Raw genomic sequence first — 18,276 nt, forward strand, 5'->3', positions numbered from 1 at the left:
CACGTTTGGTTTGGCAAGCGGGAATTTCGGTGCTTTTGATTGAGATCAGATGTTATAGTGTTATTTTTGTTTTTTTAAAAAAATAAATTAGTTTTCTGTTTGGTTTGATAAATAAGATAGGTTATTTTTTTGGGTAGGATGGGCTAGTTTTCTATTTAGTTGGATGGATCAGATGAATTAGGTTGCTTGTGATTTTTTTTAACACCTCAATTTATGTATATGAGAGAAATATTAGTAAATTATTTTAGATTTTTGAGAATTTCTTTGAGGTTTTAGAAATTACTAAAAATTATAAAAGTATGATTTTGGAGAATTTTATTTAAATATTGGCTCGAGTTTTTTAATCAAATTAATTAAAACAAGTGCTAGTGAGCTTTAATTTGTTAATAAAAATATTTATAATCTTTAGACTACTCTTATAGTGTACATAAAATCAAGATTTTAAATAGACAAACTTAAACATACCTACACGACAAAGGAACGCGTGCACACGAACGCGGGCCGTGTCGTCCGGGTTTTTTTTTATCACCTCGTCTAGAACCTCGAAGCAATATTTTCTCTGGAAATGGACGACCTCATCCGCTCCTGACGATGAACCAAATGTCCGGCCGAAACCAAAAACGGAACGAGACGATCCCATCTAGATCCGGTAGACGAACCAAACGCGCCCTTTTTAATTTTTCTACGAGAATCGAACGGTTTCATTTTAAAAGTATAGAAATAACTTGTCAAATTCTCGTGTTTCAAATAGGCCCTATATCTACTTACGTGTCAGGCCTACTCTTTACTTAATTTACCTCTTTTAGAGCAACTCCAACGGGCGAGCGGGACGGAAAACAGAGCTCCAACGCACTCACTATCACACTCGCTATTTTGTTCGCTCACTAGCTGGCTCGCTATTTCGGTCGTTTGCTTGCCACTTCTAGCGAGCGGAGAGGCTCGCTATCGCATCTCTCAGCAACAGGACGGACGAACGAAAGAGAGGATGACTGTGGCCCCGCATAAACAGTACTCTCCCTGTCTAATTTTCCTTCTCGCATTCTCTATTCAAAACAGTGGCTAAAAATTCTATAATTTTTTGTATATGTTCCATAATCCATTTGCAACCCATTTTAATTAGATTTATCCAAAAATCCTGTGTAAAATTTAAACTAAAATTCTCCAAAAAAGACTATTTTTTATAACTTCTAATAATTGTTAGAGCATCAAATAAATTCCTAAAAATCTGAAAAAATTTACTAATATTCTTCTTATGTAATGGACTAATTTCTAAAATTATTTCCATTCCTAAGTTATATGGTGAAAAAATGAATTCCTTTGTAATGTTACATTTATATGCATTTTTATCATTTAATGTGATATTCTTCTATTAATTCAATTTGAATTCAAATAAAATTTATATATATACAAATTTTAGCCGTTGCAAATATAGTCATTGCAAATATTTTTTATTTATAGGATACTAATAAAATAGAGCTAATTGACATATAGGGAGGCAAATTTAGGGTGTCGGTTGGAGCACGCTGAGTAGTGGGGAGAGGAATATGAGTAGGGAGCTCTCTACTCAGATAAATAGGGAGGCAAAAATAGCAATTCGGTTGGAGTTGCTCTTAGTGCGTAACCGACTTCACTATTAGTCACTTTTTTTTCTTTTTCTTCTTTTTAAGACAAGCTTCACTATTTGTCATTGTTTCAGAATTATTCTTCTAGTCCAACCTAGCAGTAGACTAGTCATGCCACTCTCGTCTTGTTACCCCGTCAAAATATTAATGATTAATTTACTTTTTTTATATAAAATTTGGTTAAACTTTTGAAACTTTGGCTGCTAATAACTTTTAAAATATTTAGTTTTAAAACATAAAATTATATGTATTTATTTTCAAAAATATTTTTATAATATTATAAGCTTATTAGATTGTATAAATATATTCTAGTTGAAAACAGCGTTCAAATATATGTATTAAAAATTGTGTTATGTTTTAAAATGTCAAGTATTTTTTTCCTGGAGGAGGTATGAAGTAAAATTTAGGTAGTGAAGTGCACGATTTTTAATATGATGACTCGGTGATAAGGTGATGTGTTCATTTGGAACCTTTTCTGAATGGAGAAACTTGGTATACATTCAGTAGCGAGCAATCTGATTGATGCGAGAATGGTACACATCTCAAGATAGAAACGTGGCCTAATATAATATATATTCTTGCCCACAGAATTTAAGTCTACAACTAGATAGTACATTACCACTTCGAGGCTACTGATCGCACATTCTGATGGAAAACATTCATATTACTGAGATTCATGGTTGTGCACAGACGAGAAAATGTACTATATTAATAATCTTGATTTGTAAGTTTGTACACAACAAGAGCTTATGTCACACCTCAAAACCCTAATCAAGTCATCAAATATATATATACATCATAACATCGTGTTTTATGTATTTGATTTTATTCTAAGTATTTAAAAATGTTATGGAGACATTCCGTCAATGATCAATGTGTGTTTTCACTATATATATATTATGAGTGAAAATTATTTAGAAATACTTGGGAAGATCTAAAGCTATTTAGGAAGGAGAAGAAAAAGTAAAGAAAGAAATAGGGAAAAGAAAGGAAACTTTTAGCACATGGGTCCTGCATATGGTCAGACCACCAAAACTCAGAACCAACACTTAAAGCTATCGATCAACTCTCACCCACCCTCTATCCCTCGCTCACTCGTTCATTCTTTCCCCCACGCGAGAGAGAAAGAGAGAGAGCAAGGAGTGCTCCCTCGCTATTCCTCCACCTCAAGCTCAACGAAAGCTAAAGCTTGAAGGAGAAAGTCGCTCACGGATTCCCCACGTCATCCCCGAGCATCTCCTTCGCCAAAGCAAGTCCGAAGCCTTTCTTCCACCTATAGGCTAGCCAGAGTATCCCGGAGACGATCCCTACATCGGAGCTTCCCCTGAGCTGACCAATCCTAAAGCATTTAGGTGCCGATTTTGGCCGAAGGTGTCGCCGGAATCGATGCCAGCAAGCTCACCAAGTGCCACCGGCCAAGCATAACGGTCTGACTGCGTCTCGTAGCGGTTTGACCGCCGTTACAGGAGTTAGACCGACCCTTAGGGTAGACTGATCGTCGAGTATCAAACCGACAAACTTTCGAAAGAGTCTGGACACCCTTCCCTATGGTCTGACCGTCACTCTCAACGGTCTGACGGCCCATATTGGCGATCTGACCGCGATCAACTCAAATAGAAGTGTTTTAGTGCAGTTTACTATTTTGCTGAAACTTGTAAAATCATCAGAAATTTTTTGTAGCTCCAAAAATTATGAAATCATTTTTTTCATAGTTATATCCTCTACCTATTAAAAATATGCATGACCATGGAATAATTAATTAATTTTCTGAGATAAATTAATTATGTTAAACCTTCATTAATTCACAATTAATTCATTACAAGTCATAATCTTCTTATGATATGTGCTAACTAGAAAAAAATATTTTCATGATATGTCACTTTGCATCTTGTTCATGATTATGTATCATGAAGTTTACTTAATGGCATTTTATCATACTTATTGAGATGTTTTTTTCACTCATTTAGTGATCAACGATTTGGAGAGTGACGGATTTTCTTGAGAATGTTTCGTGGTTGATCTTGATTTGAAGTAGAGCACAAAAGTAATCATCTATCATAATTCTTCTATATTTTGATGAATTGTTGGTCAACTTGTTAGATATTGCAATATGTCGTATATGCATATTTAGTAAGTTGATGTCGAGAATCAGGTAGCACATATCTTGTTGCATATGTTCGTATGGTATATTGATAATCTCAATCCTTGTAACATGGGGATAATCATATTAATGTCCAACTTAAAATTTATCTTAAATACCATAGGTTATCGGTAAAAGTCGAGCGGTGGAGTGTTCCATCGTTCACGAGCTATAGACTTAATTACTTTCACAATGATAATGATGTTAAGATAAAAAGTTAGTGAGGATGAGATGAGATATGGACGGTGCTAGAGTAGATCGGAAGAGGAACCTGTATATTATAGACCGCTTGCATCGTTTAAGTATCATTCGTTGATATTGTTGGCTTAAACACCTCTCTGTACTACCACATATCCAAATATGATAAGGATGAGCCAAGTATTGTAAGTTACCGTGTTCATTTAATTCATGAGTCTAGGATGAGAGCGAGAGGGCTTGTATAGGCACATGAGAATGCTCCGGGAATAAATCTAGGTGGCTTCCGTATACTTGAGCATGGGAACAAAGGTTCGAGGTGGGCACGTGAACGATTGTCACGTGAATCATCGCTTGCAACCGACGGGTTGTATGGAGGGTGGTCTCGTATCGTGTGGGTAAAGATATACTCCCTTGTAGGGTGTAAATTAATTTGAATTGTCGCACTCTCGGTTATAAACAAGCTTAATATTCATTAGACATCATTGTAGAGTCTTGTTTGGTACTAGTGGTGTGGAGGTTATGTGGAATGAGATGAGATTATTTGTTTATGTTCTATATTGAGATAACCATGTTCACCTCTTGTATATGGTTATGTTTTTATGATCATGATAGGATAACTTAAGTGTTAAGTTATATAGGCGCTCATATGTTATGTTGTAGGTTGAATTGCTTTTCGTATAATTTAATTTAACCTTGTAGCATATTTCTTTCTAATTCATCCAAATATATTATTCTTGGAGTCAGAAATATATATACTCATATGTGTAAGTCTTGCGAGTACATTCGTATTCATCGCGCTTTGTTGATTGTTTGGCAGGTAAAATTATGTGCCAGCTACTTGTACCCTATCAAGAGCGGTATGATGACGAATAGTCACTATACTACTTCTAACCCTGGTTAGTTATTTTATGGGCAAATGGCGCAACCGGTCTTCATTTTCTTTTAGATGTTTATTCCGCTACGATTTATGTATATTTACGCTAGATGATACTTGTCTTTTGTTTAATTTATTAACATGTAATCTTTTGAGCTTTTGTTTAATCGTGATGTTGTGATATACATGTTAATAGAGATACGTGTGGATAATAGCTTTTCTAGGAATTATCAAAGCGCACATATCGGGACTACCGGGATTGGATTCAGGTTAATCATCAGTGGTCACGATTGTTGTGATGAGATGTGAGTTAGCACGTAGCACGTCGAGAGATATGTGTGTGTTAACTCTCATCTTATTAAATGATAATCTTAATGATTAATTCAAATACAATTCAGATGGGTCATCAAGGGCAAATATGGCTTTCTAACTTCTGTAAATCATAGGCACGATGCTCGACGCTCATCAAGCCTAACAGTATTAACAAATGAAATTACACACATGGCAAAATTGTTAGCACAATTGCAGATGGTTAGAATTGTTAACCCAATTAATACTACAGTAATCAAATCGAAAAGAGAATTCGAAGGGTTTTGTTAAGAAGACACCGCCATAGCCGTCATCACACCTCCACACATATCCATTCTCCACCAATCCATCCATAAGAATTAGTAATATAGATTGTATCTTCGATCCAGCGTTTGTAATCTTTAAGATTGTTGCAATAGTTTCCTGTACAATCTATATACTATTTATTTCTCTATTTATTCAGATCATGATTTTATATCATTTCTCAGCGTGTATGTGTTTTTCTATGCATGAGTCTCAAAGGACGACATCCTCTACTTGAGTGCCATGGGCATTGGTGGCGTGTGGTTGCGTTGTGGGAAGCCCACAAGTAGTGCCGCTGGCATTAGGTTACGACCGTTAGGGCTGTGCCTGCTTGTCACCGTCAGCGGCGGCGGGCATCTGGCCATAGATGGGGGGAGGAGCGCGTCGAGGTGATCGAAGAACTGCCAGAACGATACTGACTTGGCCCTCTTGATCTTATACTTCTTCTTGAGCATGCCAATGCGGTTCTTCTGGATGTCAGATTTGGATTAGCCGTTACGTGAGGAGACGACGTCGGCGGCCTCCTGCCACTGCGGGTGGTGGAGGCTGCCATGGCCAAGCATGACGAAGCGTTCCCGCTAGGTGTCAATAGGCGAAATTTATAGGTGAGATCATGAGCAGCATTATTCATATTGACGAAGAATCAAGATGACTCATTTTTATGGTGACAATTTATGGAAGCCAAATGTTAAAGTGAAAATTTATCGAAGCTTAGCCTTTTGAGTGTCAAATTATCAATTGCGTCTAAATTTGGAGCCCCCCACACCTAAGCCCGGTTTCAGTTCAAACCATTTCCCCACTGTTCCTCTTGACCTCTCCCTCCCCTTCCCCTCTCGTCGTCTCCCCATCTCCGGCTAGGGTTTCCCCGCCCCACCGAGCCCGACGCCCTCGCCACCCTGCCGCCCCTTCGCCGTTGCCAACGCCGCGACCAGGGATGTCGCAAGCGGAAGTTGGGGACGAGCCGTCGCCGCAGGCGGAAGGCGAGGCGCAGCCAGCCGCTGATGTCCCCATGGACGACGCCACGGCGGCGGAAGAGGAGAAATCCGTCGAGGATGAGGGCGGACCGGCCGGCGCCGTCGATTCCGTGAAGGGTTCGGCGGACCCAGAAGTAGCGGGCGCGGAGGAGCGGAGTGGTGACGCGGCGGCGGATTCGGTTGGCGAGGCTGAGAAATTGGAGAACGGGGATGGGCATGCGAAGGTGGACGGCGAGAAGGGCGGCGACTCGCCGGAGGAGGGAGGCGGTAGTGACGGAGATAACAAGGGCGTGGGTGGTCAGAATCAGCCTGCTGAGAACCAGCTTATGCTGGTGCCGGCTGGGGAGGACCAGGCACTGTCCAAGATCTCCAACAACTCCTTCATGTTCGATTGCACACAAGGCGGTGATGACTCGGGGACTGAGGAGGAGCAGGCTGCTTTCATGAAGGAGCTCCAGCGGTTCTACAGGGAGAAGATGATGGAGTTCAAGCCCCCGAAATTTTACGGTGAAGGGTTGAATTGCCTCAAGTGAGCACCAAAAGATCCTCCTTTTCTTCTTCTTCTTTTTTGCATTACTCATTGTCTTGTGACTATGCTGAATGAATTAATTGTAGCTTTATTACGATCTTACAGGTTGTGGAGACAAGTAACTGGATTGGGTGGCTATGATCAGGTACTCATTTTTATGTCTTGGTGAAAGTATTTGGGTATCTTGTAATTTTTTTTAGATTTACTTGATGTTTGTTGGATACCAATATGCTTAATTTATGCCTTTCTGTATGGTAATGGTTAACTTATGAGTTCTGTTTTGCATTGCACTTCTCAATTGTTAGTATTTTTGCTCAAATACTCTGCTAGTAATGAACGCGATATGTCAGGAAATGTTTCCTGCAAAGATCTTCTAACTAGAGTTGAATCCTAAGTAATTTTCTCTCTATGTGCCCTTGCTTTCCCTTTTTAGCACTTAGTGTATCATACTCGTTTATCTTCGCATCTCCATGTACAGTAACACTTAAAGAACTTTGATTAGCTTGCCCAATTTTGTTTACATATGTTTATCTTACCACCACATCATCTTAGTTTTACGCATCATACACGAAGACTCAAGTCACTATTATTTATCTGAATTCACCTTCCCTTCCATGTAACCCCTTCCCCTGTTTTGCTGACATAAAACCCTGTACTTTAATCAATTGAAAAATGGATGGAGACCCCCCCTCCCCCGCCATTGACCATAAAAAACATCAGATTTACTGATGTTTAAGCTATTCTTTAAGGGTGCAAATTGGTGAACCTAAGGGTACCCACCAACTTTTTTTAGTTCAACCATGACACTACTTTTCTCAAATTGAGTAATTTTTTAGAAAACTAATGTAATGAATTAAACTAAAGAGGGTTGGTGGGTACCTTTAGGTTCACCAATTTACACCCTACTATTTTTTTTATCTCTGTGTGACTATAAAAATATGTATCTGTTTATTTGTGGTTGTGTTTGTTTTTGCCCCTGTTTCTTGAGGAGTGGTTCTATTATGCAACTTTGTTGTGTAATTTTTAGAAAATCTGCATTGTATTGTTGCTAACTAGTTGCATCAACACTCAACAGGTTACATCGTGCAAACTGTGGCGTCAAGTGGGAGAGTCGTTCAAACCTCCAAAGTATGAATTAATAGTCTGCGATCATTACATTTAGGGCTTCTCATTTGATGATTCTCAACTGTAATTTTATGATGCCAGAAATTGGGACTTAGTTAACATAAGCTCTTCTTTCTGTACTCTCTCCCATGATGTGACTGGCATGTTTTATGCAGGACATGCACAACTGTTTCATGGACCTTCCGTAACTTCTATGAGAAGGTAACTTCACATTCCCAGTACCTGGGATTACCTGGTCACCTTTATATATCTCTAGTTGCAGCAATCTTCTTGTTGAGCATTGCCACACCCGGAACTGCCATGGTGCTTGGTTGAATAAAAAACGTTTCATTTAAGCACATTCTACATGATCATGTCAAATGTGTCTTGCCAGCTCAAATAAATGCTGTTCTTTGGAAGTTTTTTTTAAGCTGTTAACATAGCTCTGTCCTAAATCCAATCTCCTTAAATGGCACGGAGTGGATCAAATCTTTGGTTACATTGTGGAATTATACAAGTGCTAATCTACACCTAGGGTGTAGCCACACCACAGTGAACTACTGAACAAAATTTTGGTAGTAACTACTGGATGGTGACTACTGAAGGCCTACAACTAAACCACATTCAGTAGTAACTCCTTTCGGTTCAGTACTTATGTATTTCACAATTCTTTTTTCAGTAGTAACTATTGGGTGTAGAATAAAACTCTACACCTAAGGCGTAGAATAGCGCTACTGTGATAGGATTTGCGGGGAGACGCGAACATCATCTGCTAGTTTGTGTTCCTAGGTTTTCCCTTTAAATAGCAGAACTGCAGGAGGAACTCCTGTTCTCAGCAGGGAAGGAACTGAGAATACAATATTTGTAAAGTGTAATGCTACTTTTGTAAAGAGTGGTTGGATTATTTAACGAGCATTGATTTCCCCTTGTTTCCTACAGATCTCTTATTATTTTCTCTCCTGCAGGCACTTCTTGAATATGAGAAACACAAAATTGAAACAGGAGAATTCCAAGTTGCTGCATCTACTTTAACAGAGCGATTTGCCTCCGAAAGTCAGGTACAATTTTATGTGGGTCAGCATAGGTTGTTTTATATGAAGTTCAAATAGACTTAGTTCTGTTTGTAAATAACTAAACACAGAATAGTTTCAAATGCAATGAAATTCTTTTTTTTGGGTCTAAAACTGTGATCATTCCATGAACTCCTAAGATCTAAGAGGATGCTCGTGTAGTTATGCTAAGATATGAGAAGAATATGTTGCTTTTGAGATGTGGAAGGAGCCTGAAAGTTGCAGTTGTATTTTTCCACAGGTGGGTGGAAGCCATGCATCAGGTTCTGGAAGAGCCAGAAGAGAATCCGCAACTCGTGCTATGCAAGGCTGGCATTCTCAGCGTCTGCTAGGCAATGGTGAAATTGCTGATCCAATAATTAAGGTATTTGTTGCTTTCAGGTCGAGTGTCATTAACGATCTGCATATTGTTGTATAAATAACCTTCTTTTCCCCCCCAGGATAAAGGGACTGTTGTCTTAAAGAAGGATAAAACTCCTAAAAGCAGTGGTAATTTTTTTGGATTTTTATTTATCAGACATTCATTAATGCCATGTTATACTAATAATTTAATTTGTGTAGGTTCTGCCAAGAGGAAAATGACACCAACCTTGGAAGATGATAGGCTGATACCATATAAATCCGATAAGCTACAGTAAATCCCTTTTGCACTTATCTATACACAGATCTTGCATTTTTTTTGTTTCTGTTGCTGTCGAGTAAGAATTGCAACATTGCTTTATTGCTTCACGCCGTAGGCTTCACTCTGTTCTTTTGCATGGAGACATGGAGTAATAGCCTTATAGGGCCTAATATGCACTTAATAACTATTTAGGCATGGTGTGGCAGTAGAATAATGCCCTCTTTCCTCGTTGCTCATTGGATCTCCATTCATGTGATTGGATGAATGATTGCTATCTGGCAGAAATGGCTCAATGGTAATTGACATGGGCCCTCCTGCTGATTGGGTGAAGATAAATGTTCGGAGAACTGTGAGTATCTGTATCTCATTTTTTTTTCAGTTGTTAAACCTTACTGCTTCATGTTGTTTCGTATGTTTTTGCTGTTTCCCTATATCTCAGTTCCATTAATTCCCAAGGAAATATCTGAAGCATTGAAAACTTTGCTAGTTAACTGCTGATTCTTTATGAAATGTGTAGGTCTCAGTTAGATCTTATGGTTATCATTTTTCAAAAAAAGAGCATGGGTTAACCAGAAATCAGTGAAACTATGATTCTATGTGTGTATTTTGTGAAAGAGATCTTCTGTTTTCTTGCAGAAAGATTGCTATGAAGTCTATGCATTGGTTCCTGGCCTTCTGCGGGAAGAGGTAAGTAAATGCAATCCTTTTTACTGATTGGTTATTGCCTCATAAGTGCTGCAAAAGTTGGAATGCTGAGGTTGCTTATAGATATTTCCTGATGCATCTTCTGCTGCAGGTACATGTTCAGTCCGATCCCGCTGGTCGTTTGATAGTTACTGGAGAGCCTGAGCAACTAGATAATCCATGGGGTGTCACTCCATTCAAGAAGGTCTGTCAACAATTTGAATAGTATCCTGATGGTGGTTGTTTTTCTTTTTAAATGGTTAGACTTGTTTGTACTGAAAATGGCACATCTTTTACAGGTCATTAGTTTGCCTTCCCGCATTGATCCTCACCAAACCTCCGCAGTTGTCACTCTCCATGGCCAGCTATTTGTGCGTGCACCGTTCGAGCAATCAAAATAATGATGCTATTCAGAATGAAGCACAAGAATACAAGTATGCCCTTGTTTACCAATGATACGCTGAAAATGTTATATTATTTTTATTCTGAACCTATCATCTACAAGAATAGAAATTAAAACGAAGATACATGTGAGTATGGTCAATTTTAAGATGCATGACGGATGATTTTAGTAAACCTGTAAACCACATGTGTGGATGGTTTTGAGTGCATCTGTACCTGTTAACTGTTCTATCCAGTTTGTTCATGAGTCATAAAACTGAAAACTATAGTTGCTGGACTAGCAAGTTGCAAAGGATTTTATGTTCTGAAATACTGTTTGTGTTGAATGCTAGAGTTTTCTTGCCTTGCATTGTGTCAGACCCTAATTGAAGAACACCATTTCACTTGAGTTCACACTAGTGTAACTAGCTTTGAACTCAGCACTTATTTCATAATTCCTACTTAGCACACGTCTAACCAACATGTCTTTCTTGCAGGTTTGTCTTATCTCTTATGGGTGGAATCATATGATTGTGACTTGAGCTTTGAAGTTCTCACCCTGATCTTCGTCAGAAACTAGTTCCTTGCTGATTCTAATGCTTCGGGAGGCAGGACTCCTTTCATGCAAGATCTCTCCTGTATTAATTAAGCTAAGCTCGTTAGTTGACCTAGTTCTGTATTCGGCTGTCGATTTGCTGTGATATGTAGCAAAAGCTAAATTACCGAGCCTTTAGTTTAGGATGTAAATAGCCTGATCCTCAACATGTTCATGGTTTCTTTCCTATTTAACCGGCATAAAGGATACCATTTGTAGCATGTAGTTTGTTCCCGTTATTTGAGTTTTCAGCGGTAGAGATATATATTATGTTTGTGTAATATTTCTATCTTATAATCAGCTATTTGTATATTGCTTATATGTACAGGTATGTATATTGGCTTATAGCTTTCATAGAATACAAGTTGCAATTCTAACATGATATTAGATCAATTTTTTTAGCGGACTTCAACTTGTGCCGATCTAATCCACCTACCGGCTCTCTCCGCTGGCCATCTCTCTACTTGCTAATCGGTTTCCCGCTTGCCCACCCAATCGGTCGTTCTCTCCACTCGATGGCTGGCTTGATGCTTTTTTGTGTGCCTCCTGTGGCCGTGCTCGCGCCTCCCCTCCTTCCGTTGCCTCCTTGTCGATCTACTCCTGCGTTTGTTGCCTACCTGTAGATTGCTCCTGCACACCGCCCCTATCCCCGGTTCGCTTCTGTGTGTGCCACCTGGTGTCATCTTAGCCTCATCCGGTGCTGCCCGACGACGGCTCCTCTGTCGCTAGCAGCTTCTGCCTCTGCTTCGTGCAGCTGTGTCGATGCTGGCTGATATATCGCCGTCGTTGTTCAGAACAATTTGAATATATAAGGGTATGTTTGATTGGGGGGTGAGGTTGGATGAGATGATGTTATTCTTTATTTTTTTATAGAATGAGTCAGTTTTCTATTTGTTTGGATGGGTATAATGATTCATCTTTCTGTTTGCTTAGTGAGATGATACTGGATATGATGATTCGATTTTCTGTTTGGTTGAAAGAATTGGATGAGCTGAATTGTTTGTGATGTTTTTTTTTGAACACCTCATTTTATACACATGAGAGGAATATTAGTAAATTGTTTTAGATTTTTGGGAATTTCTTTGAGGTTTTAGAAATTGCTAGAAATTATAAAAGTATGTTTTTGGAGAACTTCATGTAAATATTGGCTCATGCTTTTTAGATCAAACTAATTATAATGGGTTGCCAATGAGCTCTAGTTTGTTAATAAAAACATTTCAAATTTTTAGACTATTCTTATACTCTACATAAAATCGAGATTTAAATAGAAAAACATAAACATACGTACACACAACAGAGGAACGTGAGCAGACAAACATGGGCCACGTCGTCCGGTTTTTCTTTCTTTCTTTTTTTTTTGCAGGATCACCTCATTTAGGATCTCGGACGACCCCATCCGCTCCTAACAGTGAACCAAACGCCCGACAAAGACCAAAAGCCGGACGGGGCGATCCCATCCAGGTTTGGTACGACGAACCAAACACTCCCTAATAATTTGTGTTTCGTCGTTAAAAAAATATAGCTGCTACTGCACTTCTTTGCACTTTCACCGTTGCTCACCACTACTTCTCCACGCTTTTGTTGTCACTACTTTAGGATATCGTCAAGCATTGTCTTAGTTCCTCTGTGCTCGATGATTTTTTTATGGTATCAACTACATAGATTTTGTACAACATATGCGCTTTCACATGCGTGGGGTTTGGTGACATCCCTTGTCCACCTTCCCCTGTTCTTCTGACAGAGCCTGTAAACCCTTCCACTGACAAAACTGATAAAATAACTATTGAAGCCGTCATTGCTGCCTATGATAAGGCCATCTGCGCCTACTAGGACGCTTTAGAGTTATACCGAGATTAACTGTTTGATTATGCTCAATGGATGGATAATGATGCTCGTGCAGCATCCATTCTAGTTGCTAGTGTTGAGTCCTGATTTTCATATGAGATTGTTGAGTTCTCTACTGTATTTCAAATGTGGACTTATCTTCGTCAGAACTATGAGCCTTTTAGTAATGCTCTTTACCTGTCTGTTGTTCACCAGTAGCAATCTCTTCATCAGGGTGATGCCATTGTTGACGTGTTCTATGCTCAGATGTTGGCAGTGTGGGATCAGTTGGACTCTCTTTGCGTTGCTGGTTGCTGCTCCTACAAGTGCTGTTTGGATCTAAGTGATGAAAGGGATTTTCGTTGCCTTTACGAGTTTCTGACTCGTCCTTGTTCCGAGTTTGAGCAACATCGTGCTCAGCTACTTGCACGTCATCCTCGTGTCACGCTTGTGGAAGCATTTATGGAGATGAGTTCGGATGAGGCTCATCTACATGGTTCTGGACTGCTACCACTTCCCTCGATGTTGGCTTGCTCGTCCGCTTGTTGCACCTATGTCTTCACCTACACTGTCGACTGCTCCTCATACCACTACTTCACCTTCTATGGCCTCCTCCGGTGATGGTCGCCCTCGCTGCACCTACTGCAGTAAAGAGAGCCATGTTGAGGCGAACTGCTACCAGAAGAAGCATTTTCGATGATCATCTGGTGCTTCTACCCCCACTACCTCTTTGACTAACACTTAACAAGAGATTGTGACATTGCTTTGACGCCTGATTGCTACCTCTGTCTCTTCACCGGCATGTTCTGCTGGATCTTCTAGCACTGAGAGACCACCTTTTGCACTGTTAGGTATCTCACCTTGGATTCTTGATTCAGGGTAAAGCTGTCCAAATGACGGCCCGCTGAAAGTGCATCTAGCCCTTATGTATGATTTTGGTAATTAATGACAATACCTATGAACTAACAATAGTGGTGAGAATTGTTAATAGGTTGCTCTATAGGTGATGTATGGAGAAGAGATATGCATCAAGATGAATGGGCTCTAAGTGATGCTCGAGTAATTCAAGAACAATACCTATGGACTAACAATTATGCTGAGAATTGTTATTAGGTCATTCCATATGAGATGCATAAATGATGAAGCATAAATTAGTTGAGAAATGCCATGAGTTCAAAGAATTGCATTGAAGTCATTGAGATCTTAGTGATGCTCATAAGAAGAAGAAGAAGCTTAAAAAATGAAGGCTAATTTACTTGTGAAGATAAGGTATGCCATAATCAATAGAGTGTTATGGACTAACCCATATGCTATGTGCTTCAAAAGGAGTGGAGTTAGGTTCCATATGAAGAATGACAATAAACATGAAGGCTAAGTTACTTGTGGAGATCAAGTAACTTAAGGTATAAAATTGTCAATTATGTTTTATGGACTAACCTATGTGTTTTGTACTTGAGAGTGAGTTGGGGATTAGGATCTGTGAGAAATCGTCTAAACAGTATTCCAATTAGTCATTAAGTCGATCATTTCCTTGATCACGACTCTCATGACTAATCGGAATACCATCCCGATAGTCCCGACACGTGTTTTATATCTAAGATCAGAACACATGCCTTTCCAACGTTTAATATCACAACACAACTTAATAAAGAGTGAGTAATTAATATTAGGTTACAAGTTCTTAAGCATTTACCAAGTTATTATAATTTATAGCAAGAGAGAGCTAGGATGAGATAAAAACCAACTCAACTCTGAACCAACAAAAGAAACTACGCAGCGGAAGACTAAAAACTATACAACAAAAGAAGGATGGAGTCATATGCCCTTAGACTTCATCACAAAAGCACAACCTCCGAGCAGTTGTCTACTCATACCCACCACCACCCCCGGCAGACGTGAAGTAGCTAAAGACCAACTCCTCCTCACAAGAATTAACCCAACGAACACTTATAAATAGCCTGACTCCAAGGATTATGTATTTGGATGTTAGCAAGGATGCGGACACATGGTTAAGTAAATTTCATATGCGAAAGCAAATTTAACATACACATATGTGAGCATCTATATTTGACCAAAGTAACATACTAACCCATAAACATCAATTGAACATAAAGTAAAAGGAACCATAGGACTAAAATCTGTAAAGCACATCTTAAACCATCGACCACATCAATCCACACTCGTAACTCTACGACTGCTACAAATGGACAAAAGCATGCTCATGACCGAGAGCATGATATTTCGAAATATTTTACACCCTGTGGGGTACTCCTTTACCTACACGACTTAAGGACCATATGGATTGCATGACCACACGTGTACATACAAGGGGTACTCATATCAACCTTTTACAATAAGTCCTAACCGTTTTATCATGCGCCGATAGGTGCGGGGGTCATCCAGAACTACTCCTGGAGCAAAATAGATACCCTAACTGGCCTCATGTCCGACACCATCGACCCGCACGCCAAAAAGCCACAAGTACAAAGGTAATCAACTTATCGTTCCCATAGGCGATATGTAGAAAGCATGAAAAGTGCTAAAGCCAACTGCAACAACGATCGATACTTAAATGATGCAAGCAGTCTACGGTGTCTGAGTCCCTCTTCCGACCTATCTAGGGGAACTCCACATCCGGATAAGACAAACACACCTAACACCGCACACATTTCGTCCCATCCTCATCACTCATTCAACCAACACCATCAACCCATCATTATGATCGTTGTGCAAGTAATTAAAGCCTATACTCGCGAACGATGAAATATTTCACCGCTCGACTTCTACTGAGGACCTAAGCACTTGCTAAGCATCATAAATAACATTTTAAATTAGATAACACCATATTAAACCCATGCTATAAGGATACGTATCAACAATTATTCAAAACAGGAGAATTAATGCATCAACATAGGTTCTGCCCATCATAAACCCAACCCGACTCAAATTCAAGCAGAACATATATATAAAACGTAATTTATCACATATGACGCATACGATCCAAATTAACGGGAGAAGTATGATTAGGTTCTTGCCTTGTTGTTTGGGTGACCACCTAATGCTACCCATGCAACCCTCATAAAATTTCAGGAGATTGGCATCGCCTTCAACCGTGGCCAGGTCACGTGCTGATTCTTCGTTCATTAAATAAGAATGCATGCAATGATGAGCATGAATGAAGTGCAACAAAATATGCCATAATATGCATATGATAAAATTCCATAAACTATGCTTTATAATGCAAGAAAACATCTTTTCTAGATGGCACTAATCATAACATAAATTATCCAAGAGGTTTCATAATTTTAGGATATGGTATTAATTAACTATGATCTAATCAAGTTGAGACACATTTAATTAATTAATTAATTATCAAAAGTATTTTCTTGAGTTCTAATATTTTTAACATGTAGTTCATACTCATACAAAGCTAACGCAACAGGTTTCATGATTTTTGAAGTCTTTGGCAACGTAACAGGGCCAACATAACAGGGCCAACATAACAGGGCACTAACTTTCCCTTCATCTGAAAACGTTGCGTTCCTCCGAGAGGGAGACCTTAAGATAGACAAAATCTCCATTTTTAACTCCAACACACGCCGACGACGGTCAGCATAGCTCTTCTGACGAGACTGAGCTGTGAGTATATGTTGGCGAATGGTTAAGGCATGTTCTTCTGCCTCTTTGACTAAATTCGGGCCTAGAAAAGCTCTTTCGCTGGACTCGGACCAATTCAACGACGTTCTACATCTTCGACCGTATAGAGCTTCAAATGGTGACATTTCGATGCTTGCTTGATAACTGTTGTTGTAGGAGAATTCCACAAATGGCAAGCAAATTTCTCACTTCTTGCCATACGTGAGAACATAAGCCTGTAACATATCTTCTAAGATCTGATTCACCTTCTCAGTTTGGTCATCGTTCTAAGGGTGGTATACGGTGCTGTGAAAGAGCTCGGTTCCCATTGCCTCATGAAGGCTACTCTAGAAATGAGAAGTGAATTGAGTGCCTCGATCAGAGATGATTTTCTTCGGAATTCCATGGAGGCAAACACTCCTAGTGTGGTCCAACTCCGCATATTCCTTGACCGAATATGTGGTCTTGATAGGAAGAAAATGAGCGGACTTTGTCAAGCGGTCCACAATGACCTAAATTGAGTCATAGCCTTTAGAAGTCTTTGGCAGTCCGGTAATGAAATCCATACCAATTTCTCACATTTTCAGGAGGGAATAGGTAAAGGCTAGAGTGTACCGGCCAGCTTGAGGTGTTCGACCTTCACCGTTCAGCAAACATCACACTCAGCAACATATCAAGCGTTTTCCTACTTCATGCGAGTCCACCAAAATCAGGGTTTGAGGTCTTGGTACATTTTTGTGCTCCCTGGATGAATGGATAGGAACGATTCATGAGTTTCATCAAGAATCTTCTTCCTCAAAGCCTTAACCTTCAGGACCACTAGCCGGTTTCCAAACCACAGAACACCTTGCTCATCTTCAGAGAAACATGTGGCCTTGCCTACTTTCATCTTGTCTCGGATTCGGACCATGCCCTTATCACCCTTCTGAGCTTCCTTGATTTCATCCAGGAGGGTAGATTTAATCTCTAAACTTGCAAGAAATCAGTCCGTACCCATCTCAAGCCTAAGCCTTCGGAACTCATCACAAAGTGTAGCATGATGAAACCATAAGGCAATTGCACTGAGCCTTACGGCTCAAGGCATCGGCGATAATGTTCACCTTGCCCGGGTGATAGTGGACTTCCAACTCATAGTCTTTGATCAACTTGAGCCATCTCCTTTGCCTCATGTTGAGGTTGTCTTGGATGAAAATATACTTGAGGCTCTTGTGGTCGGTATAAATTTTGCACACATTTTCGAGGAGATAGTGACGCCAAATCTTTAGGGCATGCACTACTGATACAAGTTTTAGATTATGTGTGGGATAATTTTCCTCATGTGGTTTCAATTGGTGTGAGGCATAGGCGACCACACGTTCTTCTTGCATGAGAATACAACCGAGTCCAAAGCGAGAGGTATCACAATAGACAT

At 39.6% G+C, this 18,276-nt stretch overlaps 1 protein-coding gene across 1 annotated transcript; it reads left to right on the forward strand.

Moving 5' to 3' along the window:
* Positions 1 to 6,210: 6,210 nt before the first annotated feature.
* On the forward strand, positions 6,211 to 11,750 carry LOC133883298 (AT-rich interactive domain-containing protein 6-like). Its single transcript, XM_062322578.1, has 13 exons — positions 6,211 to 6,949; positions 7,055 to 7,094; positions 8,025 to 8,077; positions 8,230 to 8,275; positions 9,019 to 9,111; positions 9,365 to 9,487; positions 9,564 to 9,612; positions 9,685 to 9,757; positions 10,028 to 10,094; positions 10,382 to 10,432; positions 10,542 to 10,634; positions 10,729 to 10,863; positions 11,308 to 11,750. Exons 1-12 carry the CDS (start codon positions 6,381 to 6,383, stop codon positions 10,828 to 10,830), a joined length of 1,359 nt encoding a protein of 452 aa, XP_062178562.1. The 5' UTR covers positions 6,211 to 6,380; the 3' UTR covers positions 10,831 to 10,863; positions 11,308 to 11,750.
* Positions 11,751 to 18,276: the final 6,526 nt, after the last annotated feature.

The sequence above is a fragment of the Phragmites australis genome, chromosome 10 (genome assembly GCF_958298935.1).
Source record: "Phragmites australis chromosome 10, lpPhrAust1.1, whole genome shotgun sequence".
NCBI lineage: Eukaryota > Viridiplantae > Streptophyta > Magnoliopsida > Poales > Poaceae > Phragmites > Phragmites australis.

What these genes read in the sequence shown, in the direction of transcription:
- LOC133883298 (XM_062322578.1), top strand. Translation starts at nt 6,381, where the DNA reads ATGTCGCAAGCGGAAGTTGGGGACGAGCCGTCGCCGCAGGCGGAAGGC. An exon ending in TTGCTGATCCAATAATTAAG is followed by an intron (nt 9,488 to 9,563) that starts GTATTTGTTGCT and finishes TTTCCCCCCCAG; the next exon opens with GATAAAGGGACTGTTGTCTT. An exon ending in GTGTCACTCCATTCAAGAAG is followed by an intron (nt 10,635 to 10,728) that starts GTCTGTCAACAA and finishes CATCTTTTACAG; the next exon opens with GTCATTAGTTTGCCTTCCCG.